Source organism: Neopsephotus bourkii, unplaced genomic scaffold (genome assembly GCF_033783945.1).
Source record: "Neopsephotus bourkii isolate Nb327-2 ecotype Australia unplaced genomic scaffold, CSIRO-AGI_Nbou_v1 NB_333, whole genome shotgun sequence".
In the NCBI taxonomy this organism is placed as follows: Eukaryota; Metazoa; Chordata; class Aves; order Psittaciformes; family Psittacidae; genus Neopsephotus; species Neopsephotus bourkii.
This window is the reverse complement of record NW_026900839.1, coordinates 2,243,472-2,271,220: the sequence shown is the minus strand read 5'-3', so window position 1 is coordinate 2,271,220 and position 27,749 is coordinate 2,243,472. Positions and strand designations below refer to the sequence as shown.

The window sequence follows — 27,749 nt, the reverse complement described above, 5'->3', positions numbered from 1 at the left end:
AGTTTGGTTTATTGAAGAAATATGGCATGCTAAAACACAAGGCGACTCCATCTAGAAAAGAAGATTTAGGTTTTCACTCAGTGCAAAGTGGTAAGTGCTATTCAGTCACAAAACAAACCAGAACAGAAGAAAAGTTCATGATCATAGATAGAATCATACCAGAAGTCAGGCTCAAAGGGGGCTTCCAGAGATCCTCTAATCCAACCCCACTGATATGTCACAATCTATCACTGCCTGAATATATCAAACACAGTCACTGTGTCTGATGTTACAATAATCCATTTAACATTTTCCCTCTGAAAACACCACCTATGAACTTTCAAGGCAATAGGAAAGCAAACAGATGCTACGTGCAATATGCAACCCTGTTGGATGGGTTTTTTTAACCAAGTTATTTGTATCACCTGGATCCAAGGTCCATCTAAACTGCTGTTTGGGGGGGCTTAGCAACTTGGGCATATAAAAATTTAACCCATAATCACACACTTTTTCCACTGGTATCAGTCACTTGTCTCAGAGATAAACTAACTACATTTTAAGTCCCATGTCCCAGAGGTGGAAAAAGAGGCTATAAAAGGCAATATACAGAAAGCTGTCAGCAGGAAAGTGGACAGTTCTGCAGGGAATAGCCTTCCAGTCCAAGGATTTCCCACTGCTTTGAGGGTGGAGGAACCTTTACTGCTTGTGTCTCCTTGCTCCCTTGCACCTCTTTCAAATAGCAGTTATACAGCACTTGACCTGAGTATTAGTGCTACTGTGTCTTACTCTATTTGCAACCCTCTTTACACCTTCCCTTCTCTTCCCTGCTCTTCAGAAGTGATCAAAGCAATGTCCTACCTGTGCTCACATGCACAAACTCACCAAGCACATGACCCTAATGACCACATTAAGCTGGCCTGACTCCTCCTGCTCAAAGCACCCTGGCATCCAACACTGCTAATGGGGAAGAAAGCAGAGTAAAGTACTTGGCCGTTTGCAAAACTGTGGAACAAAAGCTTTCCGTACTCCCTTTTCCTTTGAGATTGATTGGGAAAAGGTTCTTGATGCTGCTCAAGATCCCCTCAATCTCAGCATAGTGAGGTAGTTTATCAGGCCCCTTCACTCAACAGTGTGGTTTTTCCCTGCCTTCGAGTTTATTTTGCTTGTAATGGGGCTAGTAATGCACTAGAGGGCCTTGTACTAAGCTTTTAGAAGCTATTGCAATACAAATGTTAACAGTGTGCAGTCTGGTGACTTTCCTTATCCTAACATACCCTGCTGAATAACCCAAAAGACACATAAAGGAGTAGATGTAATGTGAAGAAAACCTCAGAGACTTCAGCAGAAGTGTCAGCCCAGCTCAAGAGGCAATTCCCAGAGCAATAAGTAAATTGCAACCGCCTGAACAAAGAGCAGCCCTTCATTTCTCTAACAATGAGACCTTCTTAAGTTAAGGCCATCCATTAAGAATGGACCTAAGGAATGGATCATACAGCTTCTTTAGTACAGCCCCTAGGGAGTTTCTTACCAGGAGGGACAGTATCCAGATCCTGGGAGAAACATGTCGAGGTGGTTTCAGTGACAGCTGGTAGTATGATGCCTTTGTTTCTCTTCCTTCACAGCAAATGGAGCTCTTCCAGATGACCTGCAGCAGGGCCTTTTGCTGGTGGTAGCTTATGCACTTGCTCCAAGCCTAGCTGCTGGGGAGGCACAGTGAAACCCATCATGGTTTGCACTGGCAGGGATGGAGTCACCTCCATGTGTACGGTGAGTCCAGAGAACACCACTCCTAGGGCTTGGTTTTAGACACAAAGAGGCCTGATGGCAATGAAAGCCTAAATATCACCCAAGGAGGAGCTATTCACACTGACTGCCATTAGCTGTGTCTCACCTCCCTCCCAGTGGTCTCTGGTGGCCCTTTTTACAGCCAAGGTGCTGGTGCAGGTGAAGGGCATGGTGTCATCAGCATCGCTCTATTCTTGGCTGCAGGTGTTATCTCAAGCATTATGTCTTCACTCAGGTCTCTGCTGGATCCTGCAGGGAAGGTTCTAGGTATCACTGCTAGAGAACACAGATACTGTGCTCTTCCTGGGGCTCCCCTTGACATTTTTGCCACCTATTTTTGAGCCAAACCTACTTTAGGTACAAGTAACCTCTGCAGACAAGCCGGTACCAGTGCATGCACAATCTCTGCTGTAAAAATAAAGTACCCTTCTTAATAGTTACCCACACTATTTTCACTTTCAAGTAAGTCACAATGCTTAGGAATGTATTCTCCATTTATACTGCAGCTGTATGAAGATTTTACTGGTGTGACTTTAGAAGCTTGTATTCATCAATAACACTTGATCAGGAAGTTGTATTTAGAAGAAGTTGTATTTAGAAGATTTAGAAGCTTGTATTCATCAATAACACTTGAGCAGGATGTGCTGTTTTCTAGGTTGCAACTGCACCCTAGAAGGCAGCACATCCTGCTCAAGTCAATCATTTTTTAATATAAACTGTATAAATAATAATTTATTTATTCATTTATTTTATTAATTTATATTAATATAAACTATAAATATATACTTTTATATAAAGTATAAATACATACTTTATAAATTTTATATAAATATATACTTTAAACTTTAAAAAATCACTGAGATTTGACTTTTTTATTTAAAGAATTAAAATACAATTAAAAATTATTATTTATTATTTAAAATTTAAAATTTTAACATTTAAAATGTAAAGAATTATTTCAGCTATTTAAATCCTGCATCAGATCATCATTCACAGATTCCCGGGGCTCATGATCTGATTTTTCACTTGTTCTACATGTTTATAGAACCCAAAGAGAACTGGAGGATAGATACCAAGAAGGGAAACAGTTTGAATAAAGCCATAATGATGACACCTATGATCAGAAACAACTGGGAAATTACACTTTTAACAACAGATTATACCAAATCATACTGTGATATACATTATTTTTCACAAGGTGAAAGAAAAACTGTGTCCCTGCCACTTCTTCCTGTGTATTAAGACTGGAGACTGTATTTAATGGTAACACCAGAGACCTTTTACAGCCTTTCCCCTGCCTCAGGCTGGAGCTTGGTACCCTCACCTGGGCGAAGATGTGAGCCTGCTGAGAAGAGGCTGGGCAGCAGGAAGAGTCAGAGAGCCACAGGAGCCACCCGGGGGGTAGGGGTGACAAAGCAAGGCAGAGGCAGGGCTGAAGGCAGCAGGCAGCTGCTGAGCAGGACTCACCATATCAAGCAGTGGTGATGCCCCATGGGAAGACAGCACGGGTGCAAGCTGGTCCATGCAGGTGAGTGGGGAAACGCTGCAAAATGCTTTTACAGATTGATTTTAACACCCTGTGGTCTTGGGACGTAGCAAGGGGAAGGGTAAAACCCAGCAGTGAGCGCGGCAGCATCTCTGCAGACCCATCTCCTTCATATCGGCATCTCTGCAGATCATCATCTCTGCAGACCCATCTCCTTCATATCCCCATTGCTCCTTTTTAAGTCATTCAGATGGTGGGTGAAGACCTCTGAACTGTCACCATCGGCTGACACACAGACACAAATGGGGATTCTTTGCACAGCACAAGCAGAATCACCACCTTTAGCCTAGTATTAAGTTAAACCCCCCTATTTGTATTTCTTTCATTGCCACAGAAGGTGGGCAGTATAAAAATCAAGGTGGTTTCTGTTGTGGTTTTCTTCTCCCTCCTGGCACATATATAGGTGGATTCAGGATAAAATGACTTGATTAAAAAGGGAGCACAAGTGACTCAAAGGTAAGCAATAGGCAGAGCAAGGAAAAGACTGGAAATTCGTTGTGAGAACAGAAATGTGTCTGGGTTCAGAGATAAATTTTTCCTGGCTTGCGGTTCTTTTCAGTGAGACTTTTGCATTTGTTACCTTTAGATTGAAAAGAAATGCAGACAAACATACACTGTATTAAATACAGATAAATATATATTGTATTAAATAAATAAAATGTGGCTCTTTATCATCTTTAGGCACTGCACTTTCAGTATTTTTATCTATTTTACACCCATTGACCACCATTCTGCTGTGAAGAGCCCAGCAGAAACTTGTTTTGCCTAATACCAGCCTCTGCTGAGAAAGAGCAGGCTTTATATAGGTGGATTTCTTTATCTTATTTAAAATAGAACTTCATGTTTCTAAAAGAACTGGGGATCTGAGGAGGGCTTTTTTACAATCACCTCTACAATGCAGAGGAAAAGAGGAAAGGAAAAAGAAGGATGGAGCTGAAGGGGTTGATCATCAACCCAGTCCCGGGTTTGTGCTTTATCAGTGGAAATGAGGGTTGTCTGGTTATTCAGGATCACCAGCTTAAGCATAACCTCCCAAGTTGTTTCCATGAGTATTATAAATGTGAGGCTGTAACTGATTAATAGTTCTGAAAATGAAGATCTTTACTTTGCTGTATGGAGCCTGGCTGTTGTTTATGTGCGGCATGAAAGAAGGATAGAAAACTGCAATCATGAAGCTCCAACAATAAAAACTGGACATGCGTCTGCTGTAAAACCTGAAAGAAAACTGGCATTTTATTCATTTTCCTTTTTCTTAGACAACCTTTTGGAAGTGTCTGAGCTCATTTGAACGTATTGACACAAATTATTCATCAGCTGGAAATTCCAACTAAGAACAACTTCCACAGGTTTGATTAAAAAACCCCAACGGCTCCAGTTTGTGATCACTGGGATAAGTAACCCACCTTTTCTGGGGTGCTTCTATCTAAATCTGGATAGAAATACCACAGAGAATAAAACCTACAGCAAATGATTTAAATATCATAGGAAACCAGATTGATTTTGTTAATGTGCCTGTGGCTCTATCATGGAAACAGCCTCTTTACCACAGCTTTTCTTTTCAAGAAAGCATCATAAAATATGTCTTGCAATAACGTTCAGCTACTGCATATTCCCTGTACTTAGTTTCAGAATGTAATGAATTGGTAAATAGTGCTATTAGTGCCAGCCATGTTTTCAGGAAGAAACAGGGATCAAACCCCCAATTCCTTCCTTTTCCTGAATTCTCTCTCTTTTTGTAGATGTTCTCCCCCCTCCAATGCTGGTGGTAGAAAAACAATTCAAAGGATTTTGACAGCATGCGTGGTCTCCTTCTGCAGCCTCCTGGGAGCCATTTCTTTTGATGTGAGCAACAGCTTGGAAATATGGAGAAACACAGGGAAAGCCCTTCAGGAACTCACCTCCTGTGAAAACCTTTGGGCTGCTCGCCTCATCTATCTCCTGCAGGAAGAAAGGCACAACTGGCTGTTCCCAGCAGCAGACAAGAGGAACGGATCATTTCATGCTCAGCTCTTGGGGAATGTAAATTCCCTCTGTAAGGCAAGTGAAGCAGAACTGCATTGTGAGAATTGCCAATGCAAGAAGGAGAAAATCTCCATTTGTGGGTTCTACATCCCTGACGTGAGACAAAGATTAAATAGCACAGGGGATACTGATGCCACACAGGTGCTGTCCAGAGTGATCTCTGAACTGCTGGAGCACTTCAGTAGTCCCCATCAAGACCTCAAAGCTATGAGAGACAATCCTGACTGGGCACACATAGTAGCTTTTAAACTCATCCTTCAAATAAGAGAAGCCATGCTTAAAGCTCTTTTGATGCCAGCAGCTACAAGCTTTCAAATGGAACTGCATCAATTTTTTGCCCTTCTGAACTATGTTATCTTCTCATCAGAGAGCATACGCCAGTGCTGGATGGATAACATCAATTTATCACTTCATTTCCCCCACTATGAAGAAATCCCTCTTTTCATCCCATTTCCAGGCTCAGATGAATTTGTGTCCACTGCCACCTTGGTAAAGGGACTGCATTATGCACAGAGCTGCCTGCTGCAGAAGGGACAGGAAATTCTCATCAGGAAATCTAAAGAAATAGTCTCCACAATGAGCCTGAAGATCAGTCTGTTAGTGATAGCTTGCCTCATATACCCCATAATCCTGGTGTCCTTCAAGCAAATGACAGATTGGATACACAATTATGCCAGGAACCTCAAGGAAAAGACAGAGGATTTGAAAAGGGAGAGGCAGCTAGCTGAGGACCTCTTACACCAGATGTTGCCAAAATCTGTGGCCAAGCAGCTAAGGAAACACCAGAAAGTTGAGGCAGAAAACTACGACCAGGTTAGCAAATGGATAGGATGCTGTCACCAAGGAGAGAAAAGTATTCACCTAAGAAAGCACCTACCTTGCTGCCACTTGGAGGAACCTGGATTTGCACCAGTAGTTGAGTGTGGATGAAAATCCAAGGATTCACGATGGCTTTTGGGAAGAGCTGTGCAATGAGCCATGCAGCTGATAGGGAAGGAGGAACAGCTGAAGTTTCCAGATGTGTAGCTTTAGATGTCAAAGATCCTGTATTAGCAAGTTGTCTCCTTTGGGTTTAAGCGCCTACTCATGAGAGGCAGCCAGCATCATTAGATCACGAGTACATAGGAGCAAGAATTGAGTTTCCACCTTGTAAAATGGGACAAATCCCGAAACACCAACACAGGACAAACCCTGTCTGTACTCTTCCATATTATTTCATAAACAGAAAGGAGAGCATTGGACTTAGAGGAGGATGAGAGGGATGGATGATCTTAGAGCCTCAAGTGTGTAACTGTAACGAAGCCTGTTGACATAAAAGCAAGGGTAGAGTTCAGTCAGGCACCCATTTATGTGCAGCACTGCATGTGCTGCCTCCTAAATTCAGCAGCTGTGCTGCATAGGCCACAGCCAAAATCCTTCTGCTACAGCAATTGCCATTCTATTCACTCTTCTCTCCTGGACGCTCCATTACTTTCAGCTCTGAAACACAATAATACATGTCTGCATTTCATTTGGAGGTGTCATTATCAAAACAACAACCTGTAATTGCACCATTAATTATAGTCTACAATAGTCATGACATCAAAAGTAGCTGAACCAAGGCAGGGAGTGAAAAGGTGCCTCTTCTGGATTAATTGGTGTTACCAAGGGTGAATCAAAGAACAATTTTAGCTTAAACACTGACACAGTCCAGGCAGCACAGAGAAGAAACACTGGATTCTTAGCCAACAGCTATAAGGCTCATTTCCCTTCCTCAGTTCAGTTGTTATGGTTTCTGTGGGTCTTTCTTTTACAGATTTGGTTTTCTTTTAAAGTGAGTTTCCCTGTAAAGTACTTGATCGTAACAGAGATAAACATCATTTGAAGAGAAACCAAACCCAGTTAATGCTCCCTAATGCAGCAAGAGCAGAGACAGCAGTTGGGTTTGTGTTTTGAAGTTTGTTCAGATACCTGGCTGAGATCCCTACCACAGTTTAAATCACTTGAAAAGCAAAATCAGACCCTACTTTAGTAAGTCTGATGATCACTGCTCAAAGCATTTGACTTTCAGCCTCCCATCCTGTACAAGGTATCCAGAGCAGTGCAGATAAGAAAGTTATGCTTCTCTCCAAAGTCTATCTGTCAAAGCAATAGGGAACAATATGGAGGCAGAGCTTGTTAGTTCAGGCTTGTATCTATTAAGCTCTGCAGCACTGGTTCTATGTGCAGCCTGTGCCTTTGGCTGTTCTGCTTGGAATTTCACAGGTTCCCAAAATCTTCACAGGCTCAGCCAGTGTCGCCTGGAGACCTGAGCTTCCCACTTCCCTTCTCCCTCTAACAGGTGACCATCTTCTTCTCAGACATCGTGGGGTTCACAAGCATCGCTGCCTCCTGCACTCCCCTGCAAGTTGTTGAGATGCTCAACAATCTCTACGTCTGCTTTGACAGCAGGATTGAGTCTTATGATGTTTACAAGGTGAGTACAAACCTGCAGGCAAGGAAGCTGGAAGCTGCTGCAATCTTTCTTACTTTGATCCTTAGAGAATATCTAATACACCAGGCCAGCTGGCCAAAAGCCATGAAATCCCAAACCTGCCAATCCACAGGGACTACAGAGCAAGTGATGGACAGCCGAGACAGGTTTTATTCTGATCTCCCTTTGAAAGTAAAGCTGGGTGCCTGCCACTTAGTGACACATGCCCCTTCCCCTCAGGTGGAAACCATTGGTGATGCCTATATGGTGGTGAGTGGCTTGCCAGAGAGGAATGGCACCAAACACGCTGATGAGATTGCCAAAATGTCTCTGGATCTGGTGGCAGCAGTTCGCCAAGTCGTGATCCCTCATATGCCAATGGGCAGACTACAGCTGCGGGCTGGGATACACACAGGTATGTGGGCTGAGGTGGAGGCAGGAGAATAAGACAGTCTAATTGTGTGAGAAGAATTCTGCATTTCTATGCAAGCCATTGACTCTCTGCAGGACCGGGGGGATCCAGTGTGAGTGGCAAAGGTACCTGCCTTTGGCATCTCCCTGCACTTCTCCCACTTGTTTCTTATCGGGGCCTCTCTGCCCTGTGTTTTCCCAGGACCCTGTGTAGCTGGAGTTGTGGGGTACAAAATGCCCCGATACTGCCTTTTTGGGGACACTGTAAACACAGCATCCCGCATGGAGTCCACCAGCTTGCGTAAGTGACTTGGGCACTGTGAGTTCCTTACAGGCCACTCAGGTTCACACCTACACTCCACATCTCTTAGGTACTGCGAAGGAAAACCCCTAACACCCAAGTTGTGTGTGCATGGCCAAGTGTGAAATAAGGTTTGAATAGAAGGAACATTCCCTGTGGCATATCCCAGGCTAGGCAGCTACTCACCATAGATCTAAAGAACCAGCACGTGCATGATCTGCAATCCCCACTGTCCCTGTACATTCACTGGTTATCAAATAAGCAAGGGAAACTCTTGTGCATCCACACCAGCATGTAGATTCGCATTCCTTATGCCACTTCTGGAAAGTGATTGGAAATAAGGGGAGAAAGAGGGTGACAAAAGCTGAATAGGTGAGCAGAGTTTAAGGACTTCTAACACAAAGGCATTATTAAGAAACATAATGGCTATATAGAAGAGGGCAGTGCATGCTTTCTTGGTCCAGCCTTTGCTACCAGTACTACCTATTTTAACTGCTGTACAGTGCTGCTGTGCACGTACCCAGTTCAGCACTGTGCTGCTCTGTTTTAGCCAACATGTATGTACAGTTGTTGCAGAGTCCTCAGCCAATGTTTAAGCCATCTTTCCCTTCTTTGTGCTTCTTCAACTGATATTTTCCAAACAAGACGTGGAAACACTGGGCTGCTAAATGAGGAGGGCTGGTATGTGGTCTCTGGGAATAGAGGAATCACTCACTTCTAATACTCTGCTCTGAATCCTAGCGCAGAAGATCCATATCAGTTCTGCTACATATGATGCCCTTCTCGCAGATGATGCCTATGAAATTGAACTGAGAGGAGAAATTGAAGTCAAGGTAACAGCTTTTCTCTAACCTTGCAATAGTAAAGATGTGCAATGAGATAGGAAGGAGATATGGTAGATTTGGCCATTGCTCTTCTGTGAATTGTAAGTCAATATTTAACCATAGCCCCAAGGTTCTTCTGCTAATTCAGTTGGAAGTGACTAGACATTACTCCTCCTCACTGACAAAACAGGGCTACTGTGTGGTTTGAAATCCAGCTGCTATGTCTGCACTTGCACAGAACCACATGCATAGGGTTGAAAGCGATAGGATTCAGTTACAAAGACACTGGTAAGGCTGATTTTAAACCCTTAGCAACATTGCCAGTGACCAGCAAGGCTTTTCTCTGAACTGAAAGAGTTATTAACACCCAAACTGCACATAAATTACCATTCTTTGCCCAAAGAGCAGCCACTTCCAAGAAGAAGAGGTAACAAATGCAGTACAGGTAGTAGCTCTGGCCATAGTGATTCTCTGCTCTGCTTCATACTCCATGAAAACAGCTAATTTCTGCTCTCTCCTCTTCTTATCCCAGGGCAAAGGGAAAATGAAAACCTACTGGCTTCTTGGTAACAAGAACTACAGTGTCCAAAATGACAGCCTGGTGTGCCACTGGAATCCGGCAATCTCCAAGAAAAAGAAGATGGAAAGTAGCCAGGGATCTGTGCAACAAGTAAGGAGGTGACCATTCAGCAGGGTGAGACTGCCTGAGCCATTCACTAAGGGCTAAGGCACGTACAACCTGCATCTTTGTCCTGCAAGCAGGGCTCTGCTGTGTACTAACACAAGCTCTAATGTGTTCCTCTGTCCAAAGCATAGTGCAGGCGCTGTGGGAGCAGCACTGGCTGAGCAGAGCCCTGCAATGCCCTGGGATGAGCTGAGCCCCGACAGTCACACTCGAGGGAGCTCCAGATCAGCCTGGACCCCTGGGAAGGTGACCCACAGCACAAGCCAGCAGCAGAGGAATGGCTCTCATCAAAGCTCCCATCAGAGCCTCACTTCATTGGGCTCTCCTGCTCTGGGGGAAGGTGACAAAGGTGCCAGTGTAGAACACAGGGCACAGCCTGGAGACCTTGCTCTTAAAGCAATGCCCAAAATTGAGTTTCTCCCAGGTTTTGTAGGTGAGATGTGACAGGGTAAGAAATGATTGGATTGCCCCAGGCTCATGTATTTATTTTAATAACGTTCTCTTTTTGTTCTTAGCCATAATTCACATTTTCAATTAGTACGCTTACTTGGGAACCTAGAATACCAACAAACACTTAGAAAGGTGTCTCTGAACAAGGAGAAGCTACAATAGTGCAGGTAAAGTTCCACCAGGATCACAAGTGGTAGATAAAACATGTACAGCAATATCATTCCTGTAAAACTATTCTGGATTGATATCTGTAGGTGGCACAGAATCCAGCCATTGAAGTCCAGACATAGAGAGGACACTTTCAGAACCTGAGTCAGCTTATTTCAAGCTTGTTGTACAAACTATCCCTTGTAAAACATGCATAACTGTAGATGTTAGGAGAGGGAGTAGTGAGACCCTGATGGAAGAGAGGCTAATAACTCTTTGATCATTGTTTCAGAGATACAAATGAAGTAGAAACAATATTAAGTTACTTCTATTGAGTCTCTGTAGCACTTTGTCTTTCCAGCTCTTCACTACAGAGGAATCTCTTCTCCATACATGTATTTTTTCCCTTATCCAATCACCAAGGAGTTGATGGAGAAAGAAAGATGCAGTCTGGCTGTAAGGAAGACATTAGAAAGACAAGCTATTTCTCTCATCAAATTGCAATTTCCTTTTCTTTCTCTGATGAAAGAAAAGGCACCTCTGCAAGGATGAGCAGAGCATAGGAAATCCCTCTTTGTGTATGACTCAGAGAAATCAAAGCAAACTGAATTACTTCCTGACATTAATAATTAGTAACTCTACACAGAGTTCAATTCATTTGTAGGTGGGCTGCAGCTATTAAACTTATCCTGCTAGTCATCTTTGAGCAATTCCAGAGTGAGGGAGCCATTCTGATGGGAATAGAAGCACAAGGTGGGGTGAGGGTCTCCTCTCCCAGTAGACAGGTTCATGCAGAGCATTACCACTGTATAAGAAAAAGATATTAGCAGATTAAGGTTCCTTTTAAGAGAGACAAGGCAGTACCTAATGGCTGCAAAGGACAACAAAAATAAAGGTGTGTATTTAAGAGGAATTTGAGTTTGGAAAGCTGCAGTTGGTGTTTGTTTTTAACTTTCTTTTTACCAAATAAAAGTAGTTTGATGAGCTTTAAAGGAAGCTGGTTGGGGTGTCTTTTTGTCAGTCACTTGGCTAGCAAGGACAACTGAAATACCACACATAAGTTGTCTCCTTCCAGAACGAAAGCCAAGAGCTGCTCCTTTCTGTCAGCTCAGGGGAAGTCACTGTTGGAGTGTCTTGTGGCTCTGTGTAGAGCAAGCTTAGCCCGAGGTGATGAGGACAACTTGCAATCAAGAGCTGAGGATCTCCAAAGGGCAGCTAAAGAACTATTTGGTCTTGTAGATAAGGAGGCTGAAATAGTCACAATAAGTGTAACAAGCATGTTCCTACAGGAAAAAGAATGAGGCACAGCACTAATTCCAGCCCTAGCGTCTTATGAAGCAAGATGAGGTGTTGCTCTGAAAATATACTCACCAGTTCAAGCAAGAATTATTTCAAGCACATTCAGAGGTTCAACTCCTGCAGGATTTTGCTTCAATAATCACAACAGTCACTCCAGTCTCACAGCTTATAAAACCCTAACAAGAGAAGACGTTTTGCCTATCTCCAGCACAACCTCCCTTCCCACCTCTGCAGTTTGCAGAACTGGTCTACATGGAATATCTACATAGGTGAGAATACAACTGCATTGGTGTTAAAAGATAACACAGAAAGCCATGAGGAAAACAAATAAAACACTTCAATAACTTTTAAAAGTCAGTTTCTTGAATCCAAGAGGATTTAAATGTTGGTTTTAAATGCCTGATGATAGTATTACTGGAGATGTGTGGAAGCTGCGTAGGCATGCTCACACAGCATTAAACACCCAATCACACACACTCAAAACCACATATATAAATCCAGGCTGATGCCCAGCACTGATGCTGAAAGGCTGGAATCCTTTCATCTGGTTCCTGCCAGCATTCAGCAAGCGGGATCAAATGTGGATTAAAAAAACAGGAAAGGAAGGATAGAGATAAGTGCTGAAGAGCTGTGACTTTCAAGTCAGAGAAGGAAAATGCCTCAGGTGCACATATGCCTTCACAAGCAGGCATGAAAGGAACAGCACTGGGGAGAGGGAAAGGGCCAGCTGGGTACCACAGGGCATCTCGAGGCCCCAGGAGCCCTGTGCTGTCTCTAATTGTTATGAAAATCCTGGGTCAAGATCAGAGGCAAATTATGTGCATGGAGAATTGAGCCTGTTCTGATCTTCAGAGGCTGCAGTGTGGATTCTGAATTTAGAAAATAGGAGAAAATGGCCTTGTGTGCTTGATGATAGGCGGCAATTAGTGTTTATTAACAAAATATGCTTTGGTTCAACTCTGAATAGTGCCTCTCCAGAGAGGGAGCAAGAGATGAGCTGCTTTCTATGCATACAACATACTTTGATATGGTGGCTTTGTGCTCAGAATTTTTCGGGTTGTCTATGCCTAACATACAGCAAGCCTTGGAGTAGATGAAGGCTGGGGCTCTACCAGGTTATCAGTTTAGCCATCCTGCACCAGTCATACAGTTGAGGCACATGGAATGCAAAAAGCCTGGAAAATGAGCTGTCCCGGTCCTTTGAGCAGATCTAGAAACAAGAATCTCTGTTTCCCTCTTCAGCCAGGCTGCTCGCACTTGAATCCTCACAAGACCGGAGCAGGGCAGCACAATCATCATCATGTTCCCAGACTGAACGCCAGGTGTCATTACAGGCCTGCCTTAAGAGTGGTGCACCCACAGTCCTTGAGGCATCCTTTTGGACTGCCAAGAGAAGACTGGATTAGAGTCACACACATACCTTGTCACAAGCACTGAAAGGAGAAGAAGGGAATGTCACTGAGTTGCCATAGCATTTTCCTCTTCAGATGGGGAAAAGCAGATTAGCCAGAAGGGCAAAACAAGTCTTTTAAGACAAGGCATGAAATGGGAACATGCCCTTGAAACCAGAGAGCAGGTAAAAAGGGAGACAGTTGAAACAGAAGAGCACATATCCTGGAGTATTTGTCAGCTGATTCCCAAACCCACTCTGGCAATGGCTGTTCCCTACTCTCCTACATTCCAGGACAGCTGGGAGGATCTCTGTGGCCCAGATGGAGAAATGGAAGCAAAAAAAAGTCAAGGCTGAGCACTTGCCTCTGATAACAAGTTGACCTCTAGTACTTAGGCAGTAAACTCCCTACCTGTGGGCTCTACACTGCTTTTCAGGGCGTTGAGAAGCTTGCTATTGAAGATGTCAAAATGAGAGGGGCGAAGCTGGAAACAAAAGTAGTTAATTGAAATAAATCAGTTTGACAAAGTTCTAGCCAGTGACATCTCAAAGATCCTGGATGATACTGCTAAAGAAAGAGAGCAAAAGCTACTCCAGACTGTGCAGCAGTCGGGTTAATTCAGATGCTCACTCATAACAGAGAAGTCCTGTCCCTCAAGTCCCTTCTGTCCTTCCAGTAATGCACTGGCATACTCCCAGCTCCTGCTAGGATACTCAGCACATGAAGCCCTGTTGCCACTTTTGTTCTCATCCATTAAAGCCCAGCTGAAGCCAGGTGCCAGGGGTTTGGCCTTTCGGGTATTCAATAACACCAGCCTCTTTGCACGTACCTTATGTGAACCAAGAGTATTTTTAGTCCTCAGCTGAATGATGGCAAGCTGGGAAGCTCCCCTGGCTAACAGCCTTGCACCCTGCAGAAGCCAGGCCATATTCCCAACCACCCTGGCAAGGCCCAGGTAACAGCCTCAGGGGTTATTGTGCTTTGTCTCACGTGCCTATTATCAGAACTGCTCAGAAAAGGCCCCATAGATAAGTCAGGCTGGGACCTAGTTAGATACCCAAAGGCTTTTTGCCTTTTCCTATTTATCCTTCAAGACATGGTGCACTGGAGACTGCAGGGAGTCCATCAGCTGATCAACTGACCTGCCGATACAAGGAGCTGGTTAATTAGCAGGTCTATAGAAACATAGGGGGGGAGCATCACTCCCAAGAGGGTGACACAAAGACAACAGCTGCCTGGAAATGTCTTTTCCTTTCCTATTTAGAGTTCTTTAAAGATGTGGCTTTTTGCTCTCCACTAATTAAAAGCAGTAGTTGAGGTTTGCATTGATCCTTCAGAACAAGAGCTTACATATTCAAGTTCATGGAAACAGCAAAAGGCAGGAGCATAAAACCCCAGTGACTCTGTGCAGTTTGGGTTCCTTGTCCTCAATTCATGGTAATTCCTACTTCTTGTATAAGAGCTTTTTACTTGTTCTCAAAGCAGGTCACTGCTGCCCATGCCCTTCAAGGACAGCCCAGACAAGATACAAACTGAGTCTGCTACAGGATCAGAACCACAGTTTATTCACTCCTGGGCCAGTGTTCATCTAGTTAGACCCCAAAAAGAAAGGATGGTGATGAGAGCAATTGTCCTAAGCAAATCGCAGCAGACACTGAGCGAGTCCATTCTCTATACTTCTAAATGCCATATCTGGCTGCAGACAGTGCAGAAAACAAATTCCTTCTATTACAAAGTCCCTGAAATACAGAACAACTCATCCATATTGGATCAGCTCCATACAACTTTGTGATGTGCATCACCTGAGTGTCTGCCCCGGGAACATTCCTGTCCTGCTGAGCTCAGTATGGGTCTAACAGTGACAGCAGTTTCTGCACTGCACTGTTCAGTATTTCTTACTGCCCAAATTTAGGCTGAGAGAGGCCTTCACTGTGGATTCTAAGGACCAGAGATTTTGTTTTTAAACCCTCAAGAAGACACACGAGGCAGGAGAGAGTCAGAGTCTATTTCAGGGAGGTGTTGGTGGCAGGCAGGCTAAAATTAGACTATTTGTTCCTAAAAAGACTGTGCAGAACGACAAGGATTTGGCAAGAGGCTCTCCAGTTGGGAATGTGACACAGGAAGCGGCTCTTGGCAGTGATGTCACCCGGCTGCCCAACGGCGCTGCGCTGCAGGGTCCTGGGAAGAGCTGGGAGTGAGCACTGGAACTTGTTCAAGCCACTCTGTATCTGCAGGCGGCTGGGAGAGGAGCAGGGCGCGAGGCAGAGGTGTCGACAGGCTCCACCGCTCCCCGCTCCCAGATAAGGGAATCTGCAGCCACCACACAGAGCTGTTATTCTTGCACTATTTGTGATGGGCTCTTGAGCCAAGTATCAGTCTCCTCTTCCTGTCATGCCACCCTCCTCTTGCCGCTCCAGGAATTCCTGCCTTCTGCACTCTCGGCCTTCCACACATGGCTCACCAACACTTGTGCTTAGACACCTCGAGCTGGCAGGATCATTAGGGAACAAATCGGTGGGCACTGGGCCTAGAAGCTCAGCCTGGAGGGATGGGATATTCTGTAGTCTCAATGAAGGTACTTGCTTTGAAGCTAGTGAAGGGGTACCAAATCAAGCTCTCTGACCTGTACAAGTAGGATCTGTTCTGAAGTTTAAAGTACAGTAGTATAATGATTAGGGATGTGCAAAAAATAGCTCTGGAAAGCCACACAGTGTTACAGTTTGGAGATACAGAAGTTTTAAATGCAACCTCTCTCCTCCAGTAGAAGCTTTCTGGTCATCAGGCAGTTACTGAGCATCTGCAGCTCTGATTCATTCTTGTCTCTATGATTACAGAGCAACAACCTAGTTTCATAACACCCAAGGAAGCATTATACACACTTTGTGCAGAGGAGAAACACAGACACAACCAGTTGTTTAGATTGCAGACAAGATCTTGAAAGTGATGCCCGCTTCCACTTCTCAAAGCAATACTTAAATCATTGGTCAATCCTGCCTGACATACAATTACAGAATAAAAGACCTAAAGGCAGCCAAATCTTAGTTTAGATCATCCTGCTCTCAATGCTTGACACAAGGGAACAAGGAGAGAGAAATGTGCTCTAGCAATTTAAAGAGCAGATGATTTACAAAACCAGCAGCAAGACAGCATGGAATCTGTCTGTGAGTCAGCTCTGTTTGGGCTGTAATGAAGGCCTCCTATGCTGTGGGCAAAATGAGACTGACATGACCCAGCCTGAAGGTTTGTCTTGGCTCGAACTGCAGTGATAAGCCTGTTGGAACCTTGGAACCAAAACAAGCCCTCAGCTTTGTACCCCACTGAGCAAGACCTCAGCGGTAATTTACTTTACAAACCTCCCCCTTTATTTGTTGTTGTTGTTGTTGTTTTGAAGTGACTAATCCCTTCCTGGTTTACATCAGTTCAGAGACAGTGGCAAGTATTCAGTTTATGAACCGACACTTATAATGATTTCTTTCTGCATAAAACATTACATGTTCCAGAAAATGTAGTTTAGTGGTTTTCTCCTATTACCACCTTCCTTCCCTTCCACACCCCAAAAAGCCATTAACATGTGTGTAAGACTCACAGGTAGTTTTGATGTGCCTGGAGGGAGCTATTTCTCTAGCTGTGGTTAGAGACTGGGTCCCACGCTTTATTCCTAGAATTAAAGAAAGGTCAGATTCAGAGCAGCCTATCTGTTCAGGTCCATATACCTTTACTCCTTATTGTCTAAGGGCAGCTCTGATTTATTAGCATGTTATCTAGTGGATTTGCACCCTAGTTCACCTCTGCCTCTCACGAGCCATCTCTCTGCCCTAAAATATCATCATGTGCTAAGTGTGAAAGATCTCCTGGTCCTATTACACTTGTCAGGTGCATCTGACCTATCTAGGCTAAAGAATGTTGCTGTATCACATCCCTTCTCTCCTCCATTCACTCTTCCCATGGCCAATATTTTAGGCCTTCTTGGTCATTTCCTGATCTGCTCTAGCCTGAGATATGATGTCATGGCTCACAATGGTCTTCACACTTCAACACTAGGGCAAAAAATGTGCTGTTATCCTCAGGGAGGTGACATGGTAAAACAAATCCTCTCGGTCCAACAATGCAGAAGTTATGTGAAGCATCTCCAGCGGGCAAAGGACGCTAAAAGCATTTTCTACCTCCTAAGTTTTGTTGCATCTCTCAGCTGAGCAAAGAGGAGCCATACTAGTGTGCTGGTTTTAACACAGTTAAGGATTTACAGCATAGGCAACTGTTCATAAGATGGGTTCTTTCAAAGATAGCTTTTGAGTGCTCAAATGAAGGCCCTTTGGAGAGCTCTCCCACCTTTCAGAAAGCACTGAAGCATTGTTTCCTGTAAATAGGACTAGTAATGTCCAGGGCTGGACTGAAACGCCTAGAGTGAGAGAGACCTGAAGCTGTATCTGGCCATCTGATCAACAGTGACACAGATTCCTTAATCTGGTTGACAGTCATATTAACTAAAGTAGCAACCTTAAGTTTTCAATCACTTAAGGAACAGCGGATCTCTTCACCCATTCATTTCCCCATCTCACTGGGGAAGCATAGGCCTGCTTCACCTTACTTTTATAAGGAGCATTCTTGTGAGCTGAAGCTGACACCATACGTGTAGGAGGAAACGTCTGAACTCTACATTGTCCTCATCCTGAAGGTAGGTTTAAACTCTGGTTTTGCAGTGATTAAACTATTTTGGTTAAAGGAACGATTCTTCTACCCACTGGCACAGCCCCAGAGGTTTCAGCTTTCTGGCACCATTCAGTTGCTTAACACAATTGTCTTTTGTCCCTTGTAACTTAATTAAATGAAATCCAGTAATTCCAGAATAACTTTGCCCAGCCCACAGTCACCAAACACTTCACTCAAAATCAACTTTTTCAGAGAGAGAAAGAGAGAGGCACTGTAAGTACCCTGGAGTGAAGGCATTGCTTTCCTCAGCATCCACAGCCAGATTTAACTGCCTTCACCCAATCTGTCATTTCAGGCAGCACATTTGGTGCTCGTGTTCACACAAGGAAGTAACCCCACTACTGTACATCCCCTAACTCACACCACAAGCCCTGGCATACAGCTAGTCCACCCATTTCTGGTGGTGGACAGCAACAGAGGAAGTGGTTGAGTCCAAAGTTAAGGGTGACAATCCTCAGTGACAAGTCTATTCCAACCCACAGTATTTCCTCTGGCCACCTCAATGTCACCACAAGGGCACATGGAGCAATGCAGCCCCTGGGGACTCTGCAGACGAAAGCACAGGGCTTGATCCTCCTGTGCTGAGGCTTTGTAGCAAGTGACTAGTGGGAAAGGCAGGACCATGGGGTGCCTAATGTGACAGGGGAGGTGTGAATGTGGCGCTGACAGTGGAGTTTATCTCAAGCATGAACACAGGCTCCAGCCCTGTAGCCTGAGCACCTTATCGTAGCTTTAGAAGTGTTAGTTTTTGAAACTACTCGCCCATCTTGCTGTGCTGACAAGCAACAGCTAAAATATCCTGCCCCTCTGGCCCATGGCCACGCCATCCTCCACCACAAAAGGATGCTGCTATTTCCAGAAGCTTGGCGAACACAGTGAGTATTTTCTGGGAAAACAAAGAAGGGTTCTCAAATCAAGAACAGTGGCTGATAAGAGTCCCCATAGCTACACTGAGTTACTAAGAAAGAGGAGCTTAGATAAGCTCTGGATGAGGCTGCATTCTTCCCACTGCAGCTCATCCACCTGAGGCAGGAAGGAGCCCTCTTTCTGTTCACTATGTGCATCCACTGCAGACCTTCAGTCTCCCTGGCACAACAAAGTGCTTGCAGTGCTGTGACATGAAGAACTTGCCTTTCAATCCTAGTGTGCAAGTGTGGGCACATGCGAGTGTCCAGTTGTGCTTGAATTGATGAGAAGCATCGATGAACAGAGATGTAAATGTCTGCCAAACAAAACCAGAGATGGTTTACCTCCTTGTTCTCAAAGAGCAGGGACCTACCTGTCTAGGCAAGGAAAGCCCATGGGTCTAAGATGTGTCAAGACTAAGGAACAGCTGGGATCCTGCTCTGGGAATATAAAACTGAGGTTATGGAATTATAGAATCATAGAATAGTTAGGGTTGAAAGGACCTTAAGATCATCCAGTTCCAACCCCCTGCCATGGGCAGGGACACCTCACACTAAACCATCTTACCCAAGGCTCTGTCCAACCTGGCCTTGAACACTGCCAAGGATGGAGCATTCAGCGCCAGTCTCTCACGAGCTGAAGTAAAGCTACAGAGTGTTCAGTGGAGGACAGGCTTTATGTAATGGCTACATTTTTAGTCAGTCAGGTTATTCTTAGGTCCATCACCAGTCCGTTAGGGAAGGGAGGGGGACGTAAACAACCACAGCAACTTCTAGGACGGATGCCATTTCATTCCTGTAGCTGTTTGGCCATTTCTAGAAATGGCTTCTCCTTCTGCACACTCCATCCTGACACATGGCATGCAGCAATAAATAGCACAATGGGATATGTGACCTCTTGCCCTTTATTTGGCTTGCTGGCTAGCAAACCTTCCGGATCAATGGGCACTGTTGACACTGCTCTGAGCTATTCCAGCATAGGCAGGCTGCAAAGAAAATCCTGGCTGATGTTACCCCAGCCAAAATGCTTCAGAAACATCCTTCCCAATTCCACCTCTTGTCACAGAAACTCGCATCCTGCCAAATCCATTATGAGAGTCTAGATCAACCACTATATATAGAGGTGGATCTGAACTCAGTCACTCACCAGAACACCTGACACTGCTGCACAGACAAACTTTGCAATGCACATGCATTCATACATCACACTCCGATCATGTGCCTCCCCCAGTGCCCAACCTGTTCTCTCTTTTGAGCAGAGCTTGCTCTAAAGGAGCTTGGCTGCAGATTCTCTGTTCACCAGAAGAGGTCACCACACACCTCATTAACGACAAAGGCAGCCTGGAGCCAAGGAGGGATCCTACAGGAAAGACCTGGATTGCCGGGAACAACTGGGGATTTGTCATCTCCACGCTGCCCAGCAAAGGTTCTCTTGCTTCCTCCCGTCCGAGGGTACGAACTGCAGACGAATGTAGCAGCCTCTCTGCTTCCAGCTGTCCAACAGGCTGTTTGCTCTGCAGTTTTGTGAACTGAAGCCTGACCAAGCTCCTACCTAAAAGTCCAGTCTTTTTCTATAGCAAGGCAATAATAGGTAGGCCAGTTAGATCTCAGTTCAAATAGTGAAGGTATCTAACATAACCCAGAGAATGAAAGACTCAGATTCTGAACAGTTTAGTACAAGATCAGCCCATGTGGACCATCTTAAAGACCAGGGGGAAGCCACAGGACTAAACAGACCCATGGGGTTTAAAGCCATGCACAGCTAATCCATGTTTTCAGCTGCAGTGGGCATACCTAGGAACTTGGTATTCCCACCCTTCCAAAACAACTGTGCAGCAAGATGTTCATCTTGCTAGAGATGAAGCTTAGTCCAAAACATAGATTCAGGTGAGGATTCAGGGAACATGAGCACTTCTTTAAGCCTCTGCCTCTGACCAGGCACTGAGCAGAAGTCTCCTGCCATTGCTCTGACACCTCCGCTGTTTGTTTCAGGCTCCATTTTACCAGGGTCTCCAGAAATCCTCAGTTCTGGTTCAGCTGATCCTACAATGTTTGCCTGGCCTTCATTCCCTGCCTGCTTCTCACATGTCTCTAATAGAACCCCCTTCTTTTCTTCCCATCACCCTGCCATGTTTAATCTGAGACTCTTCTCCAGTACTACAGCCTGTAAAAGCCATTTATGTTTTTCATACCGGCTCTCCAGCTGTTGTCACATTTAATCTGCTTTACATTACTCTATGACTATTATTTACAGGTATAACCTGACCAATTACCTTCCACTTTTTCCTTTGAGAGCTCAGGACACCATCTGCAGTGGGGCTCTGCTTAAAGTGCCTTGGGAAAAGCAGCTTGCCTCTAGGTGTCAAAAGAACTTACAGCAAGACTAGCACAGGGTAAAGTCAGAGATCTTGAGCACTGAACCACACAGCAGGACCATTGAACCTAAATATGCCCTCAAGCATGAAGAAAAACCTCCTTTGGGAGACATCACTGAAAGGGGCCAGGAGCCCCCCCCAGTGAATCACTGAATGTTGCACACCTCTCCCTAATGTCATCCAAGTGCCACCACTGGGGGATAATGAGGGAAGTCAGACTGATCATGGATGCTACAGGCCAGATACAGAAGTTCCATGTGGCTTGTTTCCACTCCTGCTGCAGCAAAGATCAGAATTGGGCTCAACTCCTCTCCTAGCAAGCAGTTGTGAGCCACAGAGCATACAGAGACAGCCATTTGACCAGCACTGAGCACAGTCTCAGGTTATTTCACCCCCTCCCTCACTGCTGCTTCCCTGCTGGCCTTCATTAGCATCAGCAGGATGTGATAAATCTGCCTGACAAAACTAATGTTATAATTTTGCCATCAAACCCCTAATCCAAACCCACCTACGACCTGCTACCAAATGCCAGCCTGCTGCCCTCCTTGTCCCCAGGGGGCAGGACACCCCTTCTTGTCCCAGAGGGCTACAGAGGAAAACATCCCCTCTTCACCCCTATCAAAGAGATCAGTGACCATTAGTGAGAACAGAACAGATCAGACCAAGGCAAAATGCGGGTTTGAGGACCCCAGAGAAGAGTGGTGGCAGCACTGAATCTATCCTCCAACTGGCCTTTATAGTGCCCCAGAAGGTGCTGTTGGACAGGGAGGAAGAGAGCAGTGGGCTTCTGTGGGTGACCAGTCCACAAGGGAAGCTCCTTCTGAGCCCCTGGTATCCAGGGTTTGGTTTATTCCCCACAGATGGTCCATCACAGGCACTAGGAGATCAGAGTTCCTCTCAGCACACAGTCCCAGCCACACCTGAGGTAAGGACTAAATTCTCCTCTGGATTGTGTTGGTGCAGATCCAGGGTATAGGTGCCAGCTTTACACCACGTAAATGAGCTCAGCAGCATCTGTGCCAGTTCCCTTTTCCGTAGGGAAAACTGCTGCACCAGGGCCTTGCTGTCAGCACATCACCTAAGGAGAAGGCAATGAAGCAGAGCAAACAGAGCAGTTGGAGCTGGGTAATTACAGCCAAGCCTGGGTTTAGGATGATGCTGTGCACTGAACCCTGCCTCAGCACAGTCACTAGACCACTCGGGAGAGAGCAGAAGAGGGGGACAACCAGGCGACTGCTTGGATACCACAGCTAAATGTTAATGACTCATAAAGACGGGCCCATGGTGCCAGCTTCCATCAAGGATTTGGTGACCCCACTTTGACAAAAGCTCTACAAACACGTCACTGCCCTTTCAGCCAGCTGCAGTGAGCCAGGAAACGCTGGCCTGAGCAATGGGGAGGGAGAGAGGGGCTGAAAGGGGTCACTGAGCTAGGAAGGAGGAGGATAATGAGTTACTGCAGCAGTGCTCTAATGGTACCTATCTAAGCATGCCACTCACTATCAACTTCAGAGCACAGCTTCTTCCCAGCAGCCTGTAGAGATGAGGCCAGATACATCTGCATCAGAAGTGATCTTATTAAAAGAGTAGGGGCAGGGCATACTGTGACTCTGGGGATGTGTCATGGTAAGCTAGGAAACAGTTTTGGAGCTGAGCACCACAGGCCAGCCTGCCTTCTTCCTGATACTTACTTCCATCCTATATGGAGGATTTGTCATACCAGGGAACACTCAAATCACTTCAGAAACGGGCACGAAGCTTTTTCCTGTCTCCCAAGTATTCTCTGCTGTCCTCAGGGGTTCCTCCATTCTCACAGTCTGTATCTTAACTGCATCACCTAATGGCAATGTTTTCAATTGCTGTGAATATTCAGAGTTTTGATGGTACTCTGAGCCCTAAGATCCACAATGTAAAGCAGAGACTTTTGTTGGATGACCTTCTGTTTCTAACTACTTTCCACTGCACTAAATCTGATTTGAACCCAGCTGTTGACTAGATGCACTGAAGCTCTCCTCGTTGTCTAGGTTAGGCAGAAACACTCTGAGTGTCACCGTTCAGGAGATCAAACATCCTTTTGCTCTGCCTATGGACAGCATCCAGCAACGCATTAGAATGAGAGTCAATGACACAAGTTGCAACAGGGAAAATTCCAACTAAATATTAGCATTGTTTCTTGAAGAGTTTCAAAACTCCATTTGACAAGGCACTGAGCAATCTGATCTAAGCTGGCTCTGCTTTTAGCACAAGATCCTGACACAGACCTCCAGAAGTCCTTTCCCATCTTATTTATTCTGACTTTACCAACATAGTCATAGACGGGGACTGTGCTAGTGCATGTATTTCCAGCAGTTAACAGGGAGACAATTCTGAAGTCCCCCAAACCAAGTTCAGAGATTCTGAGGTCAAGATTTATTACCCACATAAAACAGACTTGCGACAAGCCAATCAGACCAACCAACCCCAGTCTTGAAGAGAAGCCTGAAGCTGCTCTGACCTTCTCTTACTGCCTTGTTACACCACAAACTGCACACCTCAAACTCCTCAAATTATGATTTCATTTCCTAATAAGATTCAGACCAAATCTGGTTTTAATCAACAGGAACAAGTACAACAAAACAACAACACTGTAATAACACCAGACCTCCCTTTCTGTCATAGACAGATGCTTATAAGCTGTCACCTTAGATTACCCATTTCTAAAGACATAACAATTAGGTCTTGAACCAATCTGCAGATGAAAAACCACTGAAAACATTCAACCCATTGGCACAGCATAAAATTATGTTTTTCCAATCTTTTGGTAGCAACAAGATTCTTAACCTCCATGATGAGATGAAAAGTGCCAGATGGCCCTTCATTTCCATTCCTCCATACAGATCCAGCTAATGGCCTTTATCTTTCTGCACCACAAGTATTCAAAAACGGGGTGGAAGATCAGGATTATTGCATAGTCAAGAACATGGCTATTTTTCACTGGGGCCCAATTTCAAGCCCCTACAAAACACGCAACTGAATAGTTTCTATTGCTGCTCTTCCTCTCTGCCTCCAACACAGGGAAAAAAAGGTCGTTTCTTGGTATGGAAACTAGTAAAACACTCACTGGAACAGATGGGGAGGTTGCAGAATCAGTTATCTATGTACATCTTTATCAGGGTATTCACACATCTCCCAGGTGCTTTGACAGAGAGGTCTGACCAATAGCACTGCTTTAACTACCTTTAAGACCCTGGCTAAGAACCAGTTCAGTTCCTTCTGCCCCCCCCCGCATTGCACTGAATTCATTTTGTTGGAAGATGGTGCTTGAATTCATTTAAACTGCTCCCCCCTATCCCCAAAAACACCACCACCACCCCACCTACAACCAGAGAACCCCATCAAAACCACATTCTGATCCTGCACTTGTTAATGTCCCTGTAACTGTACCTCTGGTAAGAAAGTTGTTGGAGCTATGCTTCCTTTCAGGTTTAATACAAATTGTGTATGATAAGCTGAAAAAGAACACACAGAGGAAATGTTTTAAGCTGGATCCAGAGGAAAAGAAAGGAATTTCTTCCTCAGCTTCAGCCATGCAGAAGTTTTCTGTGCATGTCATCCTGGTTTCAGGCACACTCTCTGCCACTCAGGCCAGTAACTAATACAAGTTACTTGTCATGTTTTTAAGACTCTGATTTCCCTCCTTCTCCAAATCACACTCTTTCATCTCATACGTTACTAATGCCATATTGTGTTACATGTATATAACACTTAGTTCTGACATAGCGTGTTTTATGACCCTTGTCCATCTGATTTGGTACTTCACAGTGACAAAGGAGTCAGGTGAATATGCAGTGGATACAATTTGCTTCCTTCCTCACTTTACACTTCTCTCACAATTATTTTTCTCTGGATGGAAAGGAGAAGTTTAGCAGTCAACCCAAGGAACACTAAGCTAAGTAAACTGACATACATAAGTGGCACCAAGACAGCAGGCTGCAAGCGACCTTCAGTTTCACAGCAGCAGAATGATGCTGCATTGCATAAGTGTAAAATGCTCCTTTTATTTGCTATCAGAAAAGAGAACTATTTCCTCCCTCCTCCTCCTGGGAGGATGGAAACAGATCGGAACCTCAAACCAATCCTTGCACTGGCAGGAACTCAAAAGGTAGACTTGGGAGGGGTTGGAGGAAGATATAAAGGCTGGTAGCTGGAGGCAAAGAGCAGCACTGAACGGGAGAGACTCAAGGAGAGGAGGAATCAGAAGCACCAAAACATGAAGATGAACCTGAAACTTCTGTTTTGCCCTGGACTCCTGCTGCTGCTTATTGTCTGTCAAAACCAGGTGATGGCCAGGCCCATTTCCAGCTTACAGGTAAGTGATGGGCTGCTTGCTAGAACTGAAAGAAGCTGCTGCTTCTTTAGGACTGAGACACTGCAGATTAACTCCGTTTCTTCCAACACCAGCTAAAGTAGGAGGAGACACTCAAAGAGATCATGACAACAGGAACCCTGAGGTAGGCAGACAGTTATTAAATGGAGGGAAACTAATGTAATCAATTACTGGATTTCAATTTCTGATCACATGGAATTGAAAGCAGAATGTTTCCCTGTAAAATCAATATGGGGAGTGCAAACTTTGGGTCATCCTGTGACTGAATGAAGCAATAAACTTTTGGAGCAAAAGGAATTTTTCTGGAAGGACTCTGATCTAGAGCAGTCACCTGCATGATCCTCCCTGAAGCCCCTGGTTTAAGCTTAAAGGGAATGAATGAGTTGTACCTGCATGCTCTTCTCCTCAGCTCAGCAGTGCAGTAATTCAGTCCCAGCTTATGAGTCCCAGCAGTAGAACATGAGAAGTGTGTGTACATGTGTGTGCCTTTATGTATTTGTGTGTGCAGGAATTACAAGTCTCTAGGGAAACACATTTCAGCTACCTGACTTGGGATCTGGCATTCCCAAATATGATGCAACCTTCCAGTCTCTAAAGAAATATATAACCCTTGCAGCACCAATTTCAGAACGTTTTCTGTCGTTGCAGTGTTTCTCATTATTCCAAGATACCAACCATGTTTTCTTGTTCCTTATTCACTCTTGACTCTTTCATCATCTTTCACAACTTATCCCATACCCCAAATCCCCAGCTCCAGGAAAAACTTACCTGGCAGCTTGTCAGCTCAGAACTATAGAATACGGTAACAACATAGAGCCTCAGAGCACTCTGAGAAGGCATACAGTCTTAGCTCAGAGCAGCTTGGTAAGCCAGAAGAAACTAAAGATAACCATCATCAGCTTCAGAAATCACTTCTGTACTTTCATCTTTTGCTAAATGTTCAACTTAAGTTTCTCCAAACTTAGCACAGAGCCTGGCTTATACAAATATAATGAGAGTGTCCCCAGAACCCCTCCTTTTTCTCCTCTCCTCCCTGTCCATCATCTACCTTTCCCTTCTTTCAGGGTCTAGCCAAGCTGTTAGATGAGGACCTGGAGCATCCCCTGCTCTCAGAAGAGACAGAGCAAGATGACATGATCCTAAGAGGTCCCTTTGATCAGCAAGACACTGAATTCCAGTGGACTCGAAACACTAGGGACCAGCCTGAGAGCTTGTCCATGGATGATAGTGCTGTCCAGAGGTACTTCAGCAGCCTCCTAAGTTTACCCCACAGATACCGAGGCAGAAGGAAAAAGGGTCTCTCCAGGGGCTGTTTTGGTGTCAAGCTGGACAGAATTGGGTCACTGAGTGGACTGGGATGCTAACTGCTTACTATGGTAAGAGAAAGCAAGCGGCGCATGGTCTGTGTGTTAGTGTATAACTTGCATAAATATTCAGAAGAGCAGATTTAATTCAGCTTTAAGGAAAAGGTGCCTTAAAGTAGCCTCCTATCACACAGGTTACTAATTTTACCCACCTCAGAATTCACTGTCATCAGATGTATACTTAAACCCCATGAATGCCACATCTCTGTTACCTGCTTTCACTCCTGTCTCCAAGTCAGCCGTCCGCATGTCACCTTGTCACAGGAGGCAGATCACAGAGGTTTCCACCAACTCCCCAGGGATGCTTGTGTCAATCAAAGAAACTCTGAGCAGAACAGTGGAGCTGAACCTGGCCCTAGAACAGTAAGAAAACAGTTAATTTCCATGCATGAAATCCTGTCCATTTAATCTTACTTATTCCTCTGCTTTCTTGACAGGACTGACTTGGAGGTTTCAAAGGACCCGTTGCCTTTCAGTGAGATATTCAGCCCTTATTCATATTGGCTCCAATCCATCTACTACATGATGCACTGAGCAAAGTGCACCCCCTCTCTCCCCAGAATTACTTGGCCAATTGAATACACCGTTGCTGTGTTGCCTATTTGTATCAGAGTCATATTTTGTGAACATCTATCTGAAGTTTGATTATGGAAAACATTTGTGTGTACTAAATGTATAAATAAACAAGTTTCATTATGGCACAGATAATAAACTGTTTTCCCGAATTTGGTGAATTT

The 27,749-nt window shown here is 44.7% G+C and overlaps 1 protein-coding gene and 1 long non-coding RNA gene across 2 annotated transcripts; one reads left to right on the top strand and one right to left on the bottom strand.

The window, feature by feature from the left end:
- Positions 1 to 965: 965 nt before the first annotated feature.
- LOC133209377 (uncharacterized) lies at positions 966 to 27,749 on the bottom strand. Its single transcript, XR_009724662.1, has 3 exons — positions 27,225 to 27,749; positions 1,871 to 2,013; positions 966 to 1,774 (listed from the first exon to the last, which is right to left on the bottom strand). It is a non-coding gene; the product is annotated as an uncharacterized LOC133209377 (long non-coding RNA).
- LOC133209376 (C-type natriuretic peptide 1-like) lies at positions 25,386 to 27,746 on the top strand. The gene is made up of 2 exons (XM_061348023.1): positions 25,386 to 25,630; positions 26,713 to 27,746. The coding sequence occupies exons 1-2, from the start codon at positions 25,532 to 25,534 to the stop codon at positions 27,010 to 27,012; spliced, it is 399 nt and encodes a 132-aa protein (XP_061204007.1). The 5' UTR covers positions 25,386 to 25,531; the 3' UTR covers positions 27,013 to 27,746.